Source organism: Rhea americana, unplaced genomic scaffold (genome assembly GCF_003343005.1).
Source record: "Rhea americana isolate MKP2758 unplaced genomic scaffold, rheAme1 scaffold_181, whole genome shotgun sequence".
NCBI lineage: Eukaryota > Metazoa > Chordata > Aves > Rheiformes > Rheidae > Rhea > Rhea americana.
Genome location: NW_028185939.1, coordinates 703,442 through 726,708, shown reverse-complemented (window position 1 = coordinate 726,708; position 23,267 = coordinate 703,442). Strand labels below are relative to the sequence as shown.

Sequence of the window (23,267 nt, the reverse complement as noted above, 5' to 3'; positions counted from 1 at the left end):
CGTAACGAAAAAGCAGCAGCAACAAAAAGCCCCGGGAACGAGCGGCCCTTTTTGGGGGGAAAGCCACGGGCGTTTCTCGGCGAGGTTAGAGAGCTCCTCGAGAGCCTCGCTGAGCGTCCGGGGCGGCTGCGGGGCGGCGGAGGAGCTCGCAGCGGGGCCGGAGCTGGCGGGAGCGGGCGCCCGGCCCCCGCGGCCCCGGGCCCCCGCGGCCGAGGAAGGAAGGATGCGGTCGCCCGGCCTGAGGGGCTGCAGCAGCTTCCAGCCCGGAGAGAGCGAGAGCTTTATTAATCCCAGCTTTGCTAATAAGGAATTACAATGGTTGTGGGATTTGGCAGTGGGAGCGGACTCAACTGCCGTGCATAGTACAATATTTTCCCCGTTTTGTTTGTATTTTTGATTTAGCTACAAATAATTTAAAGATGTGTTGTGTCTCCTTCGATTAAAATCGGTGTTTTCATCCTCTTTTTTTTTTCTGACAGGATTTTAAAGCATCAATAATGAATTTGAGCTTTAGTTAGATGTGCTAAGGTAAATTGTTACCTTCTTTTTATTTAAATTGCAGCATTTTTACRGGTTGCAATTGTTAATGTGTCAGTATTTGTTTTTGTTTCCTTTGTAAAACGTTGTACTGGGTGGAAGATTTCCCAGTGTCAAAAAGCTTCAGGCTGATAGAAGAAAAATATTGTCACGAGGCCAGCACGTAAATATCTTAAACCAATATAGCATGTTTAGAGGAATTATACTTTCCTCTCCTGAATTATGATTTTGGAAAGCAATGCTACCACCACATTTATTTCAAATTTAAACATTCTGAAAGAGTATCTCCTAGGTTTGGAAATCTGGTTTCCATTCATGGCTCTGCGTGACCTGCTGCGCGACCCTGGGAAAATCTTTCTCTCGGTTTCGCTATCTGCATGGCTGCTCTGAGCATCTTAGCACTTCTGTAGAGTGATTTAACATCCGTTGGTGTCAAGCAACGTTTCAGTATTACCTAAGGGTGGTTTTCATTTCAGGTGAATGGGAGGTTTTGATTATAATGGAAAACGAAAGAGAAAGTTAAAACTCTCATTTTTTAAAAGAKGCGTGGGTTTAAAAATGCGTTTGTTTTTCATGAAAAATTTTGAAAAATAATTTTCTATAACATGAAATTACTCCTCAGAGGCAAAGGACAGCTCTTCTGTGGGCAAGTTTGGAGAAGGAAGGAGAAAAGCCAAGGAGCTCTGCAGGGAGCCCTGTGGTCAGACTGGGAAAGGGGCTCAACTTCAGGTGACGTGTCTTCTCCTTCCTCTTTCAGACCCAGCCGGTGCCCAACCCGATAGCTTATTTCATGCATCRCTCCCCGTGGTGGTTTCATCAGTTTGAGACATTATTCAACCACTTCATCGAGCTCGTGGTGCCGTTCTTCATCTTCCTTGGGCGTCGCATGTGCATCGTACACGGCATTTTGCAGATCCTCTTCCAGGTGAGACGCTCCTGGGTTTGCTTTCACACCTTCCCCCAAGAAATCATAGGGGTGGTTGAAGGGCGTTAGACCTCTCCTGTGATGCATGTGGGTGCTGTGCAGTTGTGCAGGTCCTGGGGCTGTCAGCTGGGACAGGACAGGGTGGTGGAGCTGCAGGCGTGGGACACTCGTGCCGGCTCGGGAACCCGCAGCCAGGGTGCAGGCCAGCGGGCCRGGGGCAGCACCTTCTCCGTCGCGGCAGCACCATGGGCTGTAGCCCATCGAGCCTCTGCCAGAGCAATGACCAGAGGAACTGCATCACTACCAGGTCAGGAGTGAACCAAGATGATTCAAAGCAATTAGCTGCCAGCTTTTGGGTAATTCGTGCTGGTATGACTGCTGCTGGTGTGTTCCTGGAGATTTATTTCCCTTCGTTTGGTTAGTTTCCATCCATGTGGGTGGCAGAGAAATGTTAGCACAGGGACCAGGGCAAAGAATCTGATTCTGTGACGGCCCTGGCTCTGACCGAAGGTTGTGGAACGCCTGGAGGAATATTTGCAATTTCTCCAGAAGTAAATTTTTGAAGAGAATTAGATTTTTAATGTTTTTCTGAAAACATTTGAGTTCTGATTTTTGCAGCCGCCAAGTTTGCCAAGGTTCATAGTGAAAATCATTTGTTCGCAAAGTAATAGCATTCCCATTCCAGTTATTTTTTTACATGAAATAAATGAATCTGTGCAAAAGGCAGAGAACAGAAGATCCTGAATGTGTACGTTCCTAGGTCCCATCTGATTTCCTTCTCCTCTGCCCCAGGAATATTGAAAAACTTCAGTAAACCGCAGCCCCTCCRACTTGCAGAAGTGCAGCTTCCAGCTCGTGCTTACTGCAGTGTTTCTTCAGTGTCACTGCAGCATCATGAAATTCATATACTGGAGCTGTTACTGCTTCCTGTAAATACGTGCCATGATTAAACTGGAGAACAGCTTATAAACTCTATTGGTAAACCACAAAAATGCTGATYGGGTTTTAAAGGGCTGATATAAAAGCCAAGGGATTTGTGCATTCGCACAGAGAAGGCTGCTGCCCTCCCTGCTTCTGAAACGCGTCCTGTTGTGTCTGGCTACCGCAGGACGTRTAACCTTTGCTTTGCTCTCTTTACACACCTTTTGGCGTCAGGGATCTTCTCGGTTTAGCCGGAGGTCCGCGCACCGGGAGCAGAGCGAGGGCAGCTGCCCTTCGCTGGCGCTCGGCTTCAGGGCGGTCTCGGGGCATCGCTGCGTCTGGGGCTAACACGCCGGGTCTGCTTGCGTCGGCCACCGCGGGTGATGTCTGCTCTGTAACCAGGAGGTTCAGCCCAACTCTAAAAAGGAGAACCTGCCTTCTCCTCCACGGAGAAAGCAAAGCATCACTGAGGAAGGGGATGAGTGCCGAGCCAGTGCCGACGGAATCCAGGCCGGCACGCTGGGGATTGCAAGTGGAGATAGTCTTGCTTGTAAGGAGGCTTAGGGAGGGCGGTGATTGCTGGGTTTTAGGGCAAATGGGCCAAGAAAGGACCGCAGTGAAGGGCCTCSGAAAGCGAAGCCGTGCTGCCCAGTCCCAGGGCCGGGGCAGGGCTGTCGTGTTCGGTCCTGTGTCGGTAGCAGAGCAGCTGCCTAAGAGCCTGAGACGACGGTAGTTTGTCTTCGCGCCTCTCTGCCGGAAAAGACCCRGGTTACCAGAAAGCCCTCCCAGCTGCCGCTCTCCTCCCCGTGCTCGGCTCTGCTTTCTCGCTGTTGGAAGCGCTCCCGCGCAGGAGGCTGGCACGGGGCCGGGACGCTGCTGGGGACGGCCGTGACGGCCAGCGAAGGCGCCCGGCTTCCCGAGGCCCCTAACGAGCCGTACGCCTGCCGTGTGCGGCAGGGGCTCGGGTGGAGCCGGGGCGATCTGCACAAGCAAACTGCCCGCGATAAAGGCTCATAATGCCATATTGTAAATGCGTGCATCTAACCACCCTTTAATTGGTGCGTTATTGATAGTTTGCAATTACTGACTTATTTCTATCACGAGGGGAGTCTGCAAAGGGAAAAAGGGTCCCAGTGTAGTGTGCGGCTCTGGTGCATTTATAGCATTTCAACAAAAACCTGTTTATTTAATATTTACTACCCTTTTCTTCATTCAGAATGACTTTTATTGACAATACTTGTGCTCTGCAAAGGAAGCAATAAAGTTTAATGTTGATATACCACTTAATTCTGCTTTTCAAGATTTGAATTGACATTACATGCAAGTTTTATTGGACATTTTATAATTGTTATTGGAGTCATGGTGGCTAGCTTGAGTAAGTGTATTTTTCCAGATTCCAACTGGCCTGGAGAATATTGCTTTGTCAGGAGCCCAAAAGAGAGTCGTGCTTAAAAAAAAAGAAAGCTTTTTTTTTTTCAAGTGTGAACTTATTCTTCTCGCCTCTTTCACGTGCGTAAGGAAAAGGGCTTAGCGAGCGGGCTGCCGCCGCAGGCGGCGTCGGCGAGGAGGGGCTGGAAGGCTGCTGCCGTCTCAGCGGAGGTTCGTCTCCGACGGCGTTGCCGGCCGGCTCTGCCGCGGGCGCAGCTTGCAGGTTGCGCTGCCTCGGGCAGTCGCCGGCCACCTACCGTGCAGGAGGTTGGTGCGATGGTGGAGCCCTGGGCGCCACGCGCACGTGTTGCTTCTGTGCATCCCCGGCGCTGCGGTTTCGGTCCGCATGTGGGAGCGTGTTTTGGGCTCTGCCTGTGTGGACGCAGGTCCCCTTAACTTGAGCTTCCGGAAATCTCCCCATTTGGCTGCTTTTTGATCTTTAATAATTCCCCAGCAAGTCCAAGGCTTTTACTTATTGCAAGTCACTCGATATAAATAGACTTTGCTTTAGAAAAAATAAAAATCAAGGAGTGGGTTGAATGCTGGCCAGTTCCCATTAGGAAAATCATTATTCATTGTTACTAACCAGCAGACTGGGGAGGGCTTGGTGATTTACAGCTGTGGGTGTAGTTTTTGCAGGACATCTGCACACAGAGATATTCTCAATCAACTCATAGCACCCAGAGCACGTTTGCCAGGATCAAAGGTGAGCTGCGAGAAAATGTCATCCAAGATTTTACAGCAGCTCGGCCAGGCCCCATCAGCAGTTTTTCCCCCGGGCAGGCTCCAGCAGAGCTCCCGAGCAGAGCTCCCGCAGCTGCGCGCGGCGGCTGCCAAGGGCCAGGTGCCTCTGCTGGAGGAGGGTCTTCCACAGCCTGGCATGGAGGTCCCAGCCCGGCTGCCTGTGCCGCGAGCGCAGGAGAGGGGGAGAGGGTGCGTGTCCTCAGCCCTGGYGATTCCCTGCTCCCAAAAGGGATTGCAGTAGGCTGCTCTGACTTTTTAATTAATTGCCACTTGAAACCCCAGTCTCCCGAGGAAAGATGTTTGCACTGTGAAGAGATGACCATGAGGATGAAGCTTTGGGACACGGCATTTCCTAGGTTACAGGAGCCTTTCTCAGCCTCACATCGCACAGAGATCTCTAGCAAAGACTCCTAACCTGGTCTGAGAGGTTAACATCKCCCCATGAGGCTTTTTTCTTCCTTTAGTGCCTGCTGGGATTCAAACCCCTTGGGTTTCTGAGACCCATCCCACCTGCAAGGGAGCCTTCTCCAAGTATCGCAGCTGGCATAAAGGCATTGCCAGCTGACRGCGGCAGAGTCTCCCCCGCTGGACTCTGTGTGCTGAGCGCATCTCTCTGCATGTAGAGTGAAATTTTAGATGAAGGGCAGCCAGTTGTAGAAGATCTCCAAGGCAAATATGCAGCATTGTTTCAAAAAAACATTCTTTCTAGCATTTACGGTACATAGAAATCCAAATCTAAAACAGAAATTAAACTAAATGGACGTTTAACTTCTCAGCATCGTTAGGGATTTATTGTAAGCAGGTGCCAGACTCGACGTGCYGAGCAACACTGCTGCAAACTGTCTCTGCCAGGAGTAAAACTGGAGGAGAGACTTCAAACTCAGCTCCCTCCCTGCTCAGTTCTGCACAACAGCCCTGTAAAAACAGACCAGTGAGAAACGTCCAATCTGAGCCACAATCTCCAAATAAGCCTGAGCTGGAGTTTGCCCTTTGCTCATATATAACCAACAGTATTTCTAAGAGTTCATGAAACAAAGTGAGCTTTTTGCTACCATTTATTTTTGCCCTTCCTGGGAAGCATAGGCGCAGTCTGTCGCTGCTGTTTGGAGGCAGAGCCGTGTTCACTGAGGTGCTGGCAGCTGGGGGTCGTATCGGAAACCAGAGCCGGTGCGTGTGACGGGCATGYGAAGGCTGCAGATTCCAGCTAAAGATGGTTGTAGTGGCCCCTGGTAAATGTTTTACGAATGGCTTTGATGAATGATTCTTGCATTTTGAGTCTCATGGTACCCATTGGTTGATTTTGTAGTAGTAATGGGATMTGACCCCCAAAATATATATGCAGATCAAAAGCACACCCAAGTTGAGGAGAAGTGAGGTCCAAAATGTGGTCATTAGTATCTAGAGGTGGAAGAAGACGTCTTCAAGGTTCTTGGAGACCACAGGTGACATCTAGACACTGTTATACATGGTTCTGAGCAAGCGGAGTGGGAGGACCCTTCCCACCAGACCACCTCGGGCAGTATCGCGTGGTCTCTCCCTCCTCTCCCCGCCGACGTTGGTCCTCTGCATGTGCACACACGTTCGCTCTTGCCCATCCCTCCRCTCAGCCACCCACGGCCAGAGAGAGTCGAGCGCGAGAGTCCGCGAGTGAAATCCGAGAGGGTGAAGAAACACGTCCTTGCCGCTTTGCGGGTGTTTCGCCGTTCTCCGTAGCTGGCTCCTAAAACCCTGAAGCTGCATGTTTTTCCCRATGTCTAACGCACAGCTTACACCAGCAAACGTGTTTCTTGGCTCCTGGAGCCAGGCTGTAAAATTACACTGCTTGGCAAACGAGTTGATGAGGGGAAGCTAGAGGAAAGCCAGAAGGGGGGGAAAAGCCACCTTGCCCCTGTGATCTGGCAGGTAGCGTTGGATTAGCGCGCGCGGAGGAGCCGGGGGCGGCTTCGGCTCTGCCAGATGGGAAGGAGCTTCAGTCCCACAAAGGTAAAAATATAATAAATAATAATAAGGGGAAAGCGGGGCAGCTTGCAGTGCTGGAAAATCAGGGCCGTTCCCTCGCCTCCGTGGCGCTGCCGTGGGTTTCGCTGTAATACAGGCGAATACAAGTGAAGGCAAAACGCAGCAMCGCCAAGGCTCCGTCCCGACCCCTCCAGGAGAGTTCGGCCCCGGGAGCACACTCGACGTGAGCCCCCGCGAGACAGCGTAGACCCTACACCTCCGCGCGCCGCCGCCGGGCGATGGCAAAGCCCAGCGGAAACGCCGCGCTCGCCAAAGTCCCGTTTTGTCGATTTTTCCTCTGGTCGAGAAAGAAGCCACAGACAAAAATCGTCCCGGGAGAATTAGCACCCRAGCGCGCGCTTGCCGCTCGGGAAGACCCGCTCCCGCGGAAAATCCTCGGGCTCCCGCCGCCCGCCCTGGCGCGCCGCCGGCTCCGCTCCYGGCAGCGGCGGCACGAAAGGAACGCGAGCTCCAGGGAGTTCCAGACTTCCGCTCACGTTTAAGCCGCCTTAAATTAAATACCAAGCTATTCAGAAAAAAAAAATCCGACCTAGGCCAGCAGAAGCCAAACCGTGCGATGACTCCCYAGATTTTTGATGTCGCCCGGGGGCGTCGGGGCAAGGCGAGGCTGCCGCGCCGGCCCGGGGTGCCAGCCCCTACCACCCCCAGGCAGGAAATAACGCCGCGCCGACGGTGGGGTCTGGGATCAGTTAGCAACGAGTTCAGTCCTTGCATTTAGCAGTAGTCAGAGTGACTTGGAAACACTTACTGTTAGCCATAGCAATGCATTTAATTAGCTTCTGATTCAGGGGGCTGGGTTTTTTGTTTCTTTTTTCCTCCTTTTCTTTTCTTTTTTTTAAATCATTAAATAAAGTGTCACCCCTAGCCAGTGCCGTAAACTCTATTTTGATTGTGGCTGCAATAACCCCTTTGGGCGTCATTCAAATTGTACTAAACAGTTTCTGCAGAGCGCTGGTTTCTCTCAAAATAAACCAAAGTCCGGCTTTGACAAGCTCTAATGAAAAACAAATTGTTATATTACTTAGAAAAATAATTTGAAGGAAGTCTGAATTAGTTGTAAAGGTGGAAAAGGTTCAGCTACTTGAAAATAGAAGTTTGGAAGGTATTTATTTTAACCATTAAGCCAGCGGCCTTGAAATACAGCCTTGTTTGTTCCTGAATGCGCCTAACGAGACATGAATCATGCTGTTAATCAGTATGGGAACGTGATTAATTGGAGAGGGGACTGGCGACGGCTCCACGCGGCAGGGCCGCCTGGCAGGGCTCCGCAGCGAAGCCTCCGCGCTGCTGGGGTTCGCCGTCTCCCGCTGGGAGGCAGGCGGTGGAGGGGTCCCGCAGCCCGCYTTTTGTGGGCTTTGGGGGTTTGGTTTTTTGACGGAGGGTGCAGCGGGGCGCCTTGGGACGCTGCTGCTCGGCGCCTCTGCGTTTGGGCGTCCGGCTGGAGACGGGCCGCGGGGCGGAGGGGCGCCTGGCACGCGGGCGGCTCGCCCTGGCTGCCCGGATGATGTTTTTGCTCGTTAAACCTCAAATTTCAACCTGTTTAAACCTGTTAAATTTCAAACCCAGCCCAGGAGCCGGGCGTGCSCGGGAGGCCCCAAGCGCTGCCCTGCTTGGGAAGCGCGGCGGGAAGGTCCGTCCTGGTGCTCGCTGCTGACCRGGGCTCTCGCCTTCGGGGCCGGCAGGAGCTGCGTGCGCTTGGCTGCCCAGAAGCGCTGGTTTCCTTTCAGATCACCGTGCAGCATGCTTGCTCGTACTGCAAAAGGGTGCTGTGGCCCGAAAGGGGCCGGGGCTGGGGCTGCTGTATCGTACCTCGGTGCCTTCGCCACGGTAGCCCGGGGACCGCTCGTGGCCCCTTGTCCTTGGACGTATCGCTAAGCGCAGACGTTCAAAGATCGCGAGTTAGATCCCGTGCTGGAAGGCTTGCTTTAAGTATAACAAAAATCCAACAAATTCTGGATGCCCTTCTTATTTCTTCCACATTACGGTCTTTCGGGGTGCTCACAGGTCTCGTTTTCTGCGCTAGCCTGTGTAGGCTTTACACCCTTCTCCTCTTCACACTATATGAACACCTTCCAGAGGCGTATTAAATGACATGGCTGACATCCACCACATGTGGTCCTTTCTTTGCCAAGGGAAAAGGTTGTGTGAGCAATAGAGTACTTAGGCTCTAAGGCTTTGGGGCAATTTTTTTCCTCTTTTAATTTTGCATTTTTCAAGATTTCTCGGAGATACAGAAACTCTGCGCTTGCAGTGCTCTAGCAGCATTCCAGGTGGTTGGGCTTGAAGAGCAAAATCAATTACGACGATGTTGTCAGTGAAACTATATGAGTTGGCGAGACTGAAACAGCTTCAAAACATCTGCACTTTCCAGATGTGGAGTGCTCAGTGCTGTGCTGTAGCATTCAGGTCCAAACAAGGACGGGAGATAAAGTATGTGTTGCACATGTGATTGCATGTATGTGTAAGTATATGTTTAAAACATTATGTCTAATAAGAGCCAGACCAGCTACAAGCCAGTGATGTAACTGAAGTTACTGACATGATTTTGAACGTGTGTTGTTACCATATTTCCAGTGATGGTTATTCATTTACATTTAGATGTAGCTACTAAAGCTGACTATTTTGAACCATTATGTTGCCCAAGCCAAAAGACTCAACCACTAGTATCTGTGCCAAATCTGTTTAAGGTACAGATTTGTATAGTTTCAGGTAATGGCTTTAAGTGATGGGCTCCCCAAGTAGGGTTCTTCCAAGTTTAATCCCATTCCCTGTGCGGTATTCCTGATTCAAATTTGCCACATTGCATCTCTCAGCCTTGGCTCTCAGAACGTCTTTGCTGATGTTTGCTTACTTCTCAGCACTGTCACGGTGGTACTGGCGAAGTATCTGGAATTTGGATTTTTCCTCCAACATCTAGAGTTTGARACCCTTTAAATAATGTTTTATATTAAAATCTGAAAAAGAAAAATAAAAGAAAAACAGAGCAGCTTAACTGGCAACAGATGGTGTATTATATACTTTTTTAAGGGGAGTTTATAATACATGTATCAAGAAGAGAATCATTTACTAGTGTCAGATACAGAYGTGTGAAACAGAACATGTCTGTTCGAGCAGTTAGAAGTGGAAGAGGTTGGGAGTGGGTTGCTGTCCTAGARGTAGCGTTTGTGCTGTGTCTGAGGAGGATTTTGCCATGCAGCTAATTGCGGAGAGCTCTCCTAGCTGAAACGAGGGGCTTCCATAATTGCTGCTCTTTAATCATTCCTCCATGATCACTGTCCGTTGCAACTGTTTAAATTATGCTCTTCCCATGGATTTCTGTATTCTGCTTAGCAAAGCCAGGTATCCCACCAAGTCCGAGCCCTTTGTCTCTGCCTTTAGGGGTGTCCAGATTCCCCTGTGCAGATGCAGCTCTGCAGCCCTTCCTCACCCGCAGGAGTGGCAGGAGCTGCCCCTGGGGTCTGCATGCTCCAGGAGAGGTGGCGAGGGGAGTAAAGCCAAGGCTAGCAGCTGCCATGCTTGGTGCAATTGGCCTCTGATGGGTCATACCACCAGCAACAGAGCTGCAGGCACCACCTGATGGGCCAGGTGTTGGTGTAATTACACCTCGTTGGTATAATTAGTGCAACTCAGACAATGTCCATCAAGGTGTGATGGACCAGATGATGGCAGATGATATCCAACACCCCTCCAGGTAGGCAACTCTTTTTTTTTAATTATTAATTTCCGTATTTCAGAGGGTGATTTTCTGCGAAGTTAACCAGTGCATCTTCTGTGCATGTGCATAGCTTTGTTTAACCACACCTTGTGTCTGCTGAATGTAAATCCATAAAAATGCCCACACGTTCATGGGTGGCAGTTTTGCAAGTTTGCAGTGGGCGTGGAGAGTCCCTGGCCCCAACACTAGTTATCTTTAATTAAATCAGCTCTAGTGAATCCAACATAATTTCAGAGTAAAGGCAAAGGAAGTCCTGAATTTTGGTGTCCGGGCTGCCTCAGGGTAGCAGTGAAGATGGATTTTCTCGTGTGCTGCTTAGATGAAAATAACTCATTTGCTTGTTCTGGGCCAAGTTGCTGGGTTTAATGTTTCTCTGTAATGATGCTGCCTCCAGAGAGGTCTTATTTTGATTTGGAAGTGTTGGGATGAGGATGCGGCCCTGCGATACTTTAGCCCACACGCAGTTTACACAGCTGTATTATCTGAGTCCCCAGGCGCCACGAAAGACATTATCTCCTCGGTGATGCAACAGCTAGAAATTGCAGGAAACCTGTGTCACTCATTACTTTCATCTTCCTATAAAAACTAGGGTTTCTTGGAGCCGATGACTCAGAGAAATCTCCGATTAGCGCAAAATCCTCCTAGAGCAGCTGCATTTTTTTGCCCGGCTGCCCAAAGCGAAYGGAGTCGCACTTGGAGGCGGGCAGCCCTCGGCCGTGCGGGGCCAGGCTCCCGCTGTGAGCAGGGCGCGCGGGCGGCACGTASGCGCTCGCGGTCAGTGCAGGGTGGTTTTCACCTGGAGGCTTCCCTGCAAGCACCGATCTCCCCTGCCCTTTCCTGGGGGTAGCGTCATCGTTTTGCAGAAGGTTAATGGATTTTGCTTGCTGCCRTAAACTGAGTCAGTGGCTGATCTCTGCCGGGACTTGAGCGCGAGAATACCTTGTTCCAGGCCTGTGTTCATATTACGAGGCCTCCCCGCTCCTGCTCACCTCTAAGGGACTCGCGTCCTAGTTTAGTCTCTCCCAAGAGCACGCTGGAGGCTTGTCTGTCCGCAGGAGGCGTTCTTGATTAACTGCTCTTGTTTCACACACAGGCAACCCACTTTGAAGATGGGTTAAGCTAAACAGGAACAACATAGTTTTGTTCTGGAGCTGATGTCCACATATGGAGTTATTCAGGAAGAGATATGACACTTTAAATTTACACCCTACTTTAATTAGAAAAACTTGCAAGAAAACCCTTGATCAGTGCCAGTTTTGCAAAGCCTGGGAAAGCAAGTGGCCTAAAATACTGTTCCAGCGTTAGCCGTCGGTCCATCCCATRACTAGTGCTGGTGGGAGAAGGGATGAAGCTTCCAGAGGTTTTTCTGGTAGCYATGCAGTGCATTCATTCGGAGAGCAAGGATCAAAGGAGCCGAACCCTCTAAAATCTGAAAAGCTCGTTCTTGCCTATGAAATGTGTCATTACTAAACTCATACTCATCTTGGCTGAAACATCTGCACGGGTCGCTTCCACTTGAACAAATCATATATGCAAGGCGGTGCAGTGGGACCTTGGTGAAAAGTGTAGCAGAAATACTCACAAAATCAGCATTAAATCCTTAAGAGCAGCTTGGTAACGTTTAGTATGAGAYTGTGCATGCGTAACGTAGCGACTGGGTCTGGCAGGTCGTGTGGATTTGAGCTTGGGGTGGAGAATTTCTTTTGCCATGCAAACAAGCAAGCAAGCAGAGGGGAGGAGAGGGGCAGSTATCGGAGGGAAAGCTTTCTGCTCRCASTGGCATTTTGCTGGCTGCCTGCCCCTCCTGCTTGTGCAACAGCCCTCTCTAATCTTTACCCCAAAGCTACAGAATGCAGTAATGTACTACTTTGAGTTGTGCCAACAGCCCAAACTGTGCCCATTCTGCCCAGCTCAGCTCACTAGGCTCAAGGAAGTCTTGAAGTCTCATTCACAGTTGCAAATGCTCAGTTAAAACTTTTTCCCTGCATACATAACAAAGCTTTTTTTTTTTCTTTTTCTGTAAAAACATGAAAGTCCCAGRTCTGCTCTGAGAATCAGATGAGCACCCAAGTCTCTAAGCCTGGGGACAAGCCCTGGCATTTGCACCCAATGAAGCCATGAACATCAAGAAACAAAATGAGAAAGCAAAACTGCCCCAAGTGAACAGGCTTTTTAAAACACGCCCTGTACACTGCTGCTCCGTAGCAATGTGTTTCCCATGTGCTTGCTCCCGTTCAGGGCCAAAAGCCGCGGCCATGCAAGTGTCCGGTCATCCCTGCGTTCATACCCATGCTCGCCTCTGCTTCCCCTGGGGCACGCGAGCACCGTTGCTCTTATTGGCTTGTGTTTTCCCAAAGCCTAAAATATGTTCAGCAGGGCCTGCGAGGCAAGGATCGCTTCACCCTTCGTGACTGTTGATAGTTTCCTTTGGAGGCTTATCTTTTCCCTAGTAATAAGAGATTGATGGCTGTRCTGTCATCCTTGCCTTAACCAGTTCATCTGCAGGAGCTACTTTTACCCATTTTCCAACACCTTTTGCTAGAACTTGCCTGACTACTAGAGTCTGTGCTGTCCTGTGCCAGGAATCCCACAGGCTGGCTGGAACTGARGGCGAGACTTTTCCTCCATCTCTCCGTCAGCTGCGTCATCCTTCATTGAAGGCACATTAGGTTTTGGAAGAGGTGAAAGCTCAGGTTGTTGTTCCTGAATGGAGAAAGAAGTTAGGATTTGCTGAACTCCTCATTCCTATAACATGAAATAGGCTGGGAGAGAAAGAAAGTTATTTCTCGTGTGGCAGTCAACCATCACATTATTGTCATTATTTTATAGCACCTGACAGATCCTACTGCTGGGTGCTGCAGAGAGATGCAGAAAAACAGGAGCAACAGAAAATTCAAAGCATAGTCAACCAAAATTCAAAAATTTCCCCTTTAAAAATAAGTGATACTGTGTTACGTGCTTGGATGAGGGTTGGGTATTCGTATGGCAGGAACAGAGAAAGGGAAGGGGACTGGGATTGCTTTCATTGCGTCAGTAATGTCATTTGCTCCATGGCCAACTCTTGAAAACCAGTTCTAATCCCTACTCAGATCCCTTTGGGGCAGCAACAACAAATCTGCCAGTTCTCCTAATCAAACACTGAGCATTGCTGTGGGCCAGAAACCTCAGAAGGGAGCAAAGCCAAGGTAAAAGGGTCAGGATCTGGGGGAGGGGGTGCTGGGAAACCTAATGCATCAAAATCAGCTCAGCTGCTGTGATTCAGTGGGCAGATGGGATGGTGCCAGAGACACTATGAGGCCAATGTTTTTCTTTCCTCCCTGCAAAGTATTCAGGGGCAGGCGGTAGAGTCCTAAGGAAGTAGAGAGATCATTTTCCTGTGAGTATTTAGAAGAAATGTAACCATAGATAAGAACTAGAGCTTCAGATGTTATCAACTGTCCTATATTGCTTCCCCTCCTCCCTCTCCATGCAGCCAAAAGAAGTGAGCAGCTCACCAGCCTTGCTTGGGGCACTGGTCCGGTTGCTCTAAGCAGAAGGGRTTGGTGGTGCCTGCAGTATCTCTTCGGGAGAATTTTCCTCTAGGCCCCAATTACAGATTGCTGGAGTGTAGGGAAAYGGAGAGAGAGGTTTTCGTGGAAATTTGTACCTCAACCGTTTTGGCAGTGGAAGCTGAAATGGCTTGAGTCTTTTGCCCCCAACTTCATGTTTATGGTCAATCTAAAACTCCACCTGTGATCACCACATGCGTCCTCTGCAAGACTGCAGTAAATTAAAACACAACAGGGAATTTTAAGAAACACATCCTCTTCCTTCTTGGAATCAGGTTACGTCGACCTCTGAACATCTGGACTCGGTGTCTCAGGGCTCCCAGAGGTTCTGCCGCACTGGAGGTTCATCTTCCTTTGTTACATTCCCGGCCTTTTCCCTTCCCCGTTGCCTCCTCCTGGTTCAGAGTTGCTTTCCATGTGGTTGCCTCCCAGCGTAACTGGTATTTTATGTTCAGTGTATAAAATGCGCCATGGAGTTTTAGTTATCTCTCGTCRTTGGTAAACACAGATCCATAACCCGTCACAATTTAGTGTGCTCATGGGAGAGGTCTTTATATAAAATACRCCCTAATTTTTTCAGAAGTATAAATTCCTTCTAAGCTACTGGTTACCAACATCCTAAAAGACTGAATAATGTTATTCCCTAGTTCACAAAGATACTATTTCCTGGGTCACAAAACTGTGTAATGCCACTTTGCTTTGAGTTTCTTTAGCCTGATCTTCAGGTTGCCCTGGTAAACAGGGAACCTTTAATGACCATGTCCTGCGAAGGAAATGGAGGGTCCTTCCCGCTGCGTGCCCTGGGGATGGGCCTGCTTCACAGGCAGGAGACAGCTGCTACGCAGGGGCTGTTTCATGATTGCTCAGCTCAGAAAGGAGAGGCCCCTGCCACTGCCAACCTCCTATGAGAAGTGAGTTGGGTTTTGCAAAGAGGCCAGAGCAAGAGAGAGATATAGAAACCCCTCAGGTGGCAGGAACTGCCACAGGCTCTCAGAGGCAGAGCTGTGGTGGTTCCTGCTTTCACATGAAGAAGGTTTCCAGGCATGGGATGTGCTCGCGGGGAGAGGGAGAAGGTCTGCAGCCMTTCAGTCTATGTTGTGTTTGTTCATTAGTGGAGATGGAAACTGAGATTCCCCAACGTGAGACAGGACGGGTTTTGGAGCCGAGTGCAATAGGCAGTGAGAGAGGGAATGGCCTGCAGATGCCGGGTCCGGGTCTGGGCAGATACGTTCTGCCTGATAGGTGGGTACGAGGCCTGAGGCTGAAGCTTTGCGTGACCCAAAACACAAGTCGGTTTTTAATCCAGAGCTGAACGCTGCCTGTTCGTTCAAATTGAATACTGTGCGACATCACGTTTGGTGTTCAAGAGCTGACGGCAAACCACAGCACAGTGATAGTGTCCAGATATTGCGGTGTCATACAGTCAAGGCTGTATCCAGCCTTTAATGTTGAAATACAGAGTCTCACCCCCTYCGTCACCCACTCAGCCCCTCCCTCACCGGTGGGAACGGTGCCTCTCTGCATTTACCCCACGAGCAGCTCCGGCATTTAGCTGTTGTGCAAAGATCCATGCCCAGAAAGAAAATATAACTCCAGCTTTCTGCCTTTCTGCCTTGCAGGCATAGGCCTCAAGGTTTTAAAGACTTACATATGTGTTTCAGTTGATGTGCTCTGAGTATTCCCATTGAAGTTAACTAAGTGGATAAGACTTTGCAGGATTAAAGCCAAATGAGTCCTCACCCACCATGCTGGGAAGTCTTGTTGAAGTGGGTCATTGGAGGGAAAGCAGGAGGAGTCAGCACAGAACATGCCCCTTTGATTTTATCCTTCTATTTATTTAAAGGATATTTTTTTCTAAGGCAGCTTTGGGGGGAGAAAAGAAAAAGCCCCAGCCTGTGGTGTAACCACCACAGTCAGATGTTGTCATGGCTACTAAACAAGAAACCTAATTTATAAAATGAGGAAAAACACATGAATGTGAAAAAAATAAATGAAAGAGACTCAATCTTAAAATATTAACTATGGTGTAGAGAAAAATACAAACAGACACAGTTAGGAAATTCCATAAGGAATATGACTTGTTTAATATTAATCATAAAGGAAAAGATTATGAGAGCTGCAGTGAGTGCCAAATGAAATACTCCACACACGTCCAGTATTGTGATAAGAGTCCTCGTGGTGTTTTTCTTTGGCTGCTTCAGCAGTAAGCACTCTCGGATGTGCTCTGGTGGAGATGCCCTGGTAGGAGGATGCTTCAGAGATGCATGCGGCAATTCTGCTGTTTCTCTCTCCTTGGTATTTTTCCTCCCTTCTGCTACAGGCTCAGTATGTAATTGCATGGAAACCACCATTCGTTGAATGACAGTCAAAATAATCTATACCTTTACTTAAAACATTGATAAATGAATTGGGAAGATAATTGTGTTAGGGGATGTGAAGGGGTTTCCGTGAACAGATCAAGGCAGAAGTGGATCTGATACTCCTTAGACCACAGCCTGCTGCCCTGGGAATTGTGTTTCAAAGTTCAGTTCCCTTCTAAGAGAGGTTTCTAGGAGTGTGAACAGCTAAGCATCTGACCCGTGGTTCATCTCGAAAGGGCCCGGCTCCCTGGTCCTCTCTCCAAAGCCACTGTATCGTGCTGGGGCTCTTCTCGCCTCTGCTTTACCATCTGTCCTTTACTGCTTTGGAAGATACTGGACGTCTGAAAGGGAAGTGTTAGAGAAGTCCCAGATACTCATGATTCACTCATGGATATTCGTAAGCTCACAGGCTGCTGACAGCCCGTGCGTTGTCCAGGGCAGGACCAAAGCAGGGAACACTGCTGGTCTTCAGGCCCCGGCTCGGAAGCAGAACCTGCTTCCGAGCAGGTAGCAGAGAGCKCCTTCAGGGCTGGCCGGGTGCCGCGGCAGACGCTCGTAGTTGTTTTTGAGTGTAACCGCTCTTGTGTCTCCTCAGTGACAGTGGCCTGATGTGGCCCTGTCGGAGCTCTGGCACCCGTGGCCACCAGTACCGTGACAGCAGCGGTGCCACCGCAAGACGCCAGAATGGAGCTGCGCTGACCACAGTTGCCGACGAGCGACTACTGCGAAATACCTATGTGGTATCTCGGGTGGAAAATCCTGGGCAGAGCTGTAATTTGCTGCTTCATTAAACTTCCCTCAGTCATGTCTGAGCTGCTCATGTATCTGTCTCGGAGCGATTTCAAGGGTAAAATYGCGTGTTGGGAGATTAACGTCTTGTGGCACGTCCCGGGCGCTATCGTGTAATTTTGCAGCAGAGGGGGCTGGCTGTTCACAGGCCGCATTGGACCCATCTCTCTCTCTGGCACTCGCTTGTAAACATTTTGGTTTATGGAAACCTTAAGGGTTCCTTCACGCTGTCAGAAGAAATTAAGCTGCAAAGTCATATTAAAGCCACCCAAAACAATGTAGGTCTGAAGTACGTAGCATCCAGGGGCAGGGTGTAAACGAAGGCACAGGAAAACCGGAGCAGCAATGCTCTGTGCATCTTTTCCCTGCTCAGCACTGGCTCCAGCAGCCCGTCTGTATCCAGATCCTGCTTCCTGCTGGGTTCCTGCTCCCTTCCAATCACGGTGATTTCAATCGCGTTGCGATAGYGCCAGCAGGCACCAAGTGAGCTCTGGCTGCTCTGGCTCTGTGTTATTCCCCACTCTTGCTCTTAATTCCCCACTCTCGCCGACTGTTGCCCAGCTTCAGAAAGCTCATTATTCCACGTTGTAAGATGAGGCTGTTTGAATTACAGGACTAGGCGATACTGTATTTTTACTCTAGCTGTCTGTTGACAAATCTAATTTGCTGGTGAATAATGAGTAACCTTTTAAAATGAGCTGCATGGCTGATGTTGATGCACTTGGTTTTTGTGGAATGAGTCACACGCTCGCTTTGGAGCATGGGTACTTACTCATGACGGGCAGATGTATTTCATCCTCTGCTAGAGATTATTTAGAGCTGGAAAACCTCAAGCCCCGTGCAGTTTTTTTCCAAGAGTGCATCCCTTCTTGATAACTTTGCAGCTGCCATTAGGTTCTTGTCAATGCAAAGGCTAATTGCYGAGTTTCCCCACCAGCAGCAACGCTGTACTGTGATAGCTCTGCCTGGAATATTCTAATATACGTATATTTTTATTATTCTTCCAAGGTTCATCTCATATGTAAGTGATCAGTGCAGCAGCGTGAACAGGGATCTCCTTGCAGCTGTGACCTTGAAAGTGGGTGGCATTTTCTGCTTCCTCTCCAGCATCCTCCGGGATCTACATTTCATGTGATCCCATCTGACATAGGCTGAAGCTATGCTGGGAAAAGAAGTGTGATACTACCAGGAAATACCCGCTGTACTCGGCTCTTTAGGGCTGGGGTCTTCAAAGCTCCCTGTCGGAGAGAGGCTCCTTAGGCAGCTTTTGAGCCCTACATGCCGTGTGTGCAGACCGCTGGCTATTAGTTAACCTGCATGCAGAGCTTATTCTTTTGCATACGTCCCTTCAGACAACCTTAGCTTCTCTGACTTGCTCTACAAACCTAAAAACGGGGCCCTGGCTTCTTTTACATGTTTTTATTGCTCTCCAGTGCAAAGCTGGCAGAATCGGTTCCCGCGCGGGAGCTTTATGGCTCTGTTCTCGAGGCAAACGCGTGCCCCCAAAAGCGCGGCTGAAATAAAAGCGGCCGCAGCAGGGCAGGGCTCCGCCGGCAGGTCTCCCCCGTCCGCACGCCCGTCCCTCCCTCCCTGCGTCCCGCCGCCGGTCCTCAGGCGTAGCTTGGTCCTGCRTGGAAGGAACGGCGCCGGGAGCGGAGGGAAATAGTTGAAAGTTCTCCATTTTGATCATTTCATAATTTACACCTCATTCCCATTGTAAACTAAATTACAAGCAAGGCGCCCGAATGCTGAAGAGAAACTGCTGCAGATGGCAGCGTAAAAATGTGTTATTTAACACTTTTTTTTGCTTTCTTAAGCRTATCTGGTTTTGCCCACTGTACATTTCATTTGCTATTTGCTTAAGTCCCCGCCACCGACAGCTTGTGGCTTGCTAAGTTACCATCTGGGATGCAAGTGAAATGCCCCTTTCCTTCTTCTTTTGGCCTCAGGTAGTTTAACAAAGGCTTTACGCTCACCAGTGGGGCACCTCAAATCGTGTTTTACCTCTGCAGAGCAGCGTGTCAGCAAGCCGCCCTGTTAGSCCATGTATTTGTCACGATTTTGAACGCGTTTTCCAGCGCAGCAGAGGGACCGGCTGCTCGTGCACGCGTGCCCCGTGCCGGCGGCGAGCAGGGCTGGCCTTCAGCTCCGGGCGCCTCGTCCCGGCAGAGCGCCCCGGCAGCGGCATCCTCCCCGTCCCCACCGGCGCCTCTGTCCCGCGGCACGACCGGACTCGTAGCAGTAAAGTTCGCRTGGAGATTTAGTGGCCACTTACAGCCAGTAGGTGACTTTAGTTCCTTTCCGTGCAGACCTCTGCAGACATCTGTGTCTGCAAAATGCAGACGGTAACTAGTCTTTACCTGCTTATTTTTTTTTATTAACACATCACTTCTACTAAAAACTTTACATTCATATAATTTATTTTATTTTTACCCCGAGGCTTTTTCAGGTTGTCTTTATTAAAATCGAATGGTAACCAACCCCAAATAAGGCACGGGATTATGTTTTTTCTTGGTGCATTTTCACACCACAAGTGTTTCCTATTTCACCAGYGCTTGCAAAAGCCGATGGCCCAATAACGCGGAGCTGAACTGGTGCATGTATTAGCTCCAGAACGTGCTGTGAGAGGTTGGGTGGGTGGAAAAATCTAGGTCATCTGGGATTTTGAAAGGCGCCCAGCCTTGGCTTTCAGTGACACTGAATAGCCAACCCAAGTTAAATATTTTACTGCAGATGTTGCTAAGAGCTTAGAGTTACTGAAATTATGTGCTTTAATGAGGCAAAGAAAGTAGCTGCAGAAAGATATAAATCAGAGAAGCCACCAATGTTTTCCACCATAGTGTCAAGCTGATCAGATGTGACATCCCCTTTACTTTTTCCCTGCGTTTTCCCTGTGCCTGCGGATGTGGTCGTGCCCTTTGCTTTTAACTTTAAAAGGGAAAGATGAGTTTGAATCTCTGCTAGGCTTGAAATGCCGGCTCATTTGGGGGCTGGAATCCTGATCCAGCTTTTGCAGCTGGCTGCTCTGTCTCCACAATTGGTCAAACCAAAACCTTGGATTTGAATTGTTTTGAAAGGAATTCGTAATACAGATCCCATTTCCGTGTGTCAGGACTGTCTGAGATTGAGGTGCTCAGCCCTCCCRTCTAAATTTGTTCCAAAGAGCATTGTTGTGCCCATACTCTGTCTTTAATACCACCTTAATCCAAATTTTACCAAGACCTGGACAGATACTGTGCAAAATGTTCTCTATCACAACAGATTTCTTTCTGATGCATTCACCTTCTTTAATGCGGTTTGCTCTTACTTTGGCAATTGTTAGATTCGTCCAAATACTATAGAAAAAGTGAATTTCAAAGGAGCCTGCAGTTTCTGTAGAAAGGGACTTGGAGTACTTTTACCAGAAGTATCTTAGCATTCTTTCAATCAAGGAAAATAAACAGTTCCATGTGACTCCAGGCTGATCCCGGATTTGAGAGATCAAGATTTAATTCAGATCATTTCTTGCAGAGGGAATTTTGAATGTATGTGTTTCTCGGAGAAGAATGTCCTAATTGCGAGAAAAAAGGGTATGGTGGAAAAGAGTATCACGCTTTCTAGTCTTAATACTGTTCTACTTTGCGTTGATAATTAAGTAATCATCTGCTGTCTTTTACAGTAGAGCTCTGGAGTTTACCGTGATAACCATGAGCTGTAGTAATTTGTGAGCAAATTCTTGGTTCGTTCCTATTTGCAGATTGCTGTTCAAATGGGATAGAGCTCAAACCATGATAATTTCTGCTAGAGTGAAAAATGCTTTTGTTGAGTAATTTTTTAAAGTAAGTTGATATTAGGAGATAATGTTTGCTCTTAGCGCGAATGAAACAGCATCTGTGGTCCGACCAACTCACGAGTCAGACCGCTGGCCCGGGTTTGTCCTTGCAATATCTGCACTGCGTTGAAGTCGGTGGGAAAACCCCCCTCTGCTCTCGGTCTGCTGAAAGCTGCCGTGCCGAAACGCCGGGGCTTCCTGGAGGAGAGCAGCGGCTGGACSAGGCGCCCGGCCGCGCGCCCCTCGCCGATCCCGGGGAGCCCGCCCGGCYGGGGCCGCTTGGGGCCCGCGAGGCAGCAGCGCCGCGCGGATTTGTCTGCGTCCGCCTCCAGAAGTGCCTCCAGCCAACGGCACAAGCAGCCCGTGTAACGTTTTAGTTTTTTGACAGTTTTATAACCCTAAATTTGCGCCTTATGGAAAACTGTGACAGTTGATGATTAATTGCCATGTTGGAATTTTTTCTTATGATGTCTTAATATCTGAGTATGCWGCAGACCTCAGCAGAGAGGAAAAATAAAAACTTGTGGCAAAATGCTCCCAGAACAACTTGCCTGGGGAAGTTTTGCCCAGTCCAGCTAGCGCTCTCCAAAAGACATGTTATATTTAGTGTTATTTTTTAAAGCTGTTATGTTATTTACTAGGTGTCTAGCTCAAATTTGAAACCAGTTTGAAAGGAAGCTATGAAACAGTTCTTCATGAGTGCGTTCTTAAATCATTTTTTAAGAAGAAAGTTACTTTTAATATTACAGACCAAATGCTAATTGTAAGCCAGAGCGGAGAAGAGCTCTCTGTTAAGCCCTTCTTCTGCTTCACTCTGAGAATGCTTTAGTGCAGTGCTAACAAGCAAAAAAAAAAAAAAAATCTTAAGCACTTTTCAAAATCAGATAAGTGATTTTAGCTCGTTTCCCTTTGATATGCTGTGCYGTCCCTGAGCTGTCTCTGCTGGGAGAGGGGGTGGACGTGACTGCTGTTGTTCTGGCCGCTCCACCTTTGCAAGCAGGCTAGCGCAGGCCAGCACACGTGTCTTCCCGGGTCCGCGGCGGCAGCCGAGCTGGAGGACGGCGTGCAGCTCGGGACCTTTGCTCGGGGGAGAGCAGGTGCTGGAGGAGCCTCTAGCCTGACCCTATTGCTGTCACCGTGAGAAGGAAGAAGTATTGGACGCAGAATGGTAATTCCGCTTGTGAGACAGCCTTGTAAGTTCAGATTTACTTTCTCTCCCGAGCAGACCTAAATCCATGTTTTGATGCTATCCTGCAAATCAGAGTGATGTTATTCAGGCGGGCTGAACAGGAACCTGGGCTCCAGGGCAGCCTGCCCTCAGGCCGGGAGCTGGGTCCTTCCTAGGAGGAGGAAGATGGGAGCACCTTCTCCAGGAAACAGGATTCCTGGAGAAGCTGCTCAGAGCTAGACCTCTACCAGGAAATTTTTCTACAAACCCTCGGATTCCAGCTGGAAAAATGTTCTTTCCAGCCTGCCCTCCCAGCAGGAGATGCAGAGAGGAGGTAGGACCTGCCATCTCTCCCCCATGCATGGCTTGGGTCTCCTTCCAGCATAATCCAGCTGGAGATACCGCTGAAGCAAAACACTTCTCCTGGACTTTAACCCTACATTTGCTATAAAAAGCACTTTTAATGAGCAGGATGGAGCTGGTTAGTGAGACGCTTGGACCATTAATAGATGTAGAAATTTTTTAATATGCTGTTTGACTTTATTGATGAAATGAGCTAATCGGAACGAGCACTGCCATTGCGCTGAGTGAAGAAATCCAGGCAGGCACGCTTTGTTGTGACAATAATCTGGTTTTCCATAGTCTTGGTGTCATGTGGATGGATCCTGCAGCATTTTGCAGCCAACAAGTTCAAGGATCTCTAAAATGCAGCCGTATCTAGCGTGGGTTGTCACAGCTCTTGAGCTGTGTGCCGGCACTGCCGGTGCATCGGAAGGAGAGTGTGTGAGGGCTGCAGGATCCAGCAGCAGCACCATGAAGGACAGAGGTGTGCTGAGTGTAACAACCTGACTTGAAGTCTGGGTTGAGATCTGCATCCTGCCCACTTCTCCTGGCTTCACAGAAAATTCCATGGTCTCTTTTATGACCATGAGTAATCAGGAACTTGGTTTTACATCCCGTTTCAAAGTCCACACAAGGCCCCATAATTACATGCTAATATAGTTTTCTCAGGACTGAATCAAGGCCAGATTCTGATCTCATGCTTGTACAGACCAAGGAGGCCACTCGTTCTGGGTAGTTCTGCCTCCTCCTGCTCCAGCCTCTCCTGACTGAGGCAGTCGTCTTGGTGCTGATCTGTGAGGTCTTCTGCTAACCGTTAGTGTATTGAATTGGTGCYTCCTGGCCATTACGTGGCGGCAAAGCATTTTTTGGTGAGCAGTCAGAATTGTTCCTGACTTCACCTGCAGTATGAGCTCTACAGAGAGGATGRTTTGCCACTGTCTTTCCTTGGGATGACAAGTC

At 49.1% G+C, this 23,267-nt stretch overlaps 1 protein-coding gene across 2 annotated transcripts in view; it reads left to right on the top strand.

The window, feature by feature from the left end:
• The window catches only part of LMF1 (lipase maturation factor 1), a 246,862-nt gene that overhangs the window by 139,541 nt on the left and 84,054 nt on the right, over nucleotides 1–23,267 (top strand). For both annotated transcript variants that reach the window (XM_085301951.1, XM_085301950.1), the window contains exon 5: nucleotides 1,295–1,462. In XM_085301951.1, coding sequence (XP_085158077.1) covers nucleotides 1,295–1,462 — 168 coding nt within the window. The remainder of the gene's footprint in view (nucleotides 1–1,294; nucleotides 1,463–23,267) is intronic.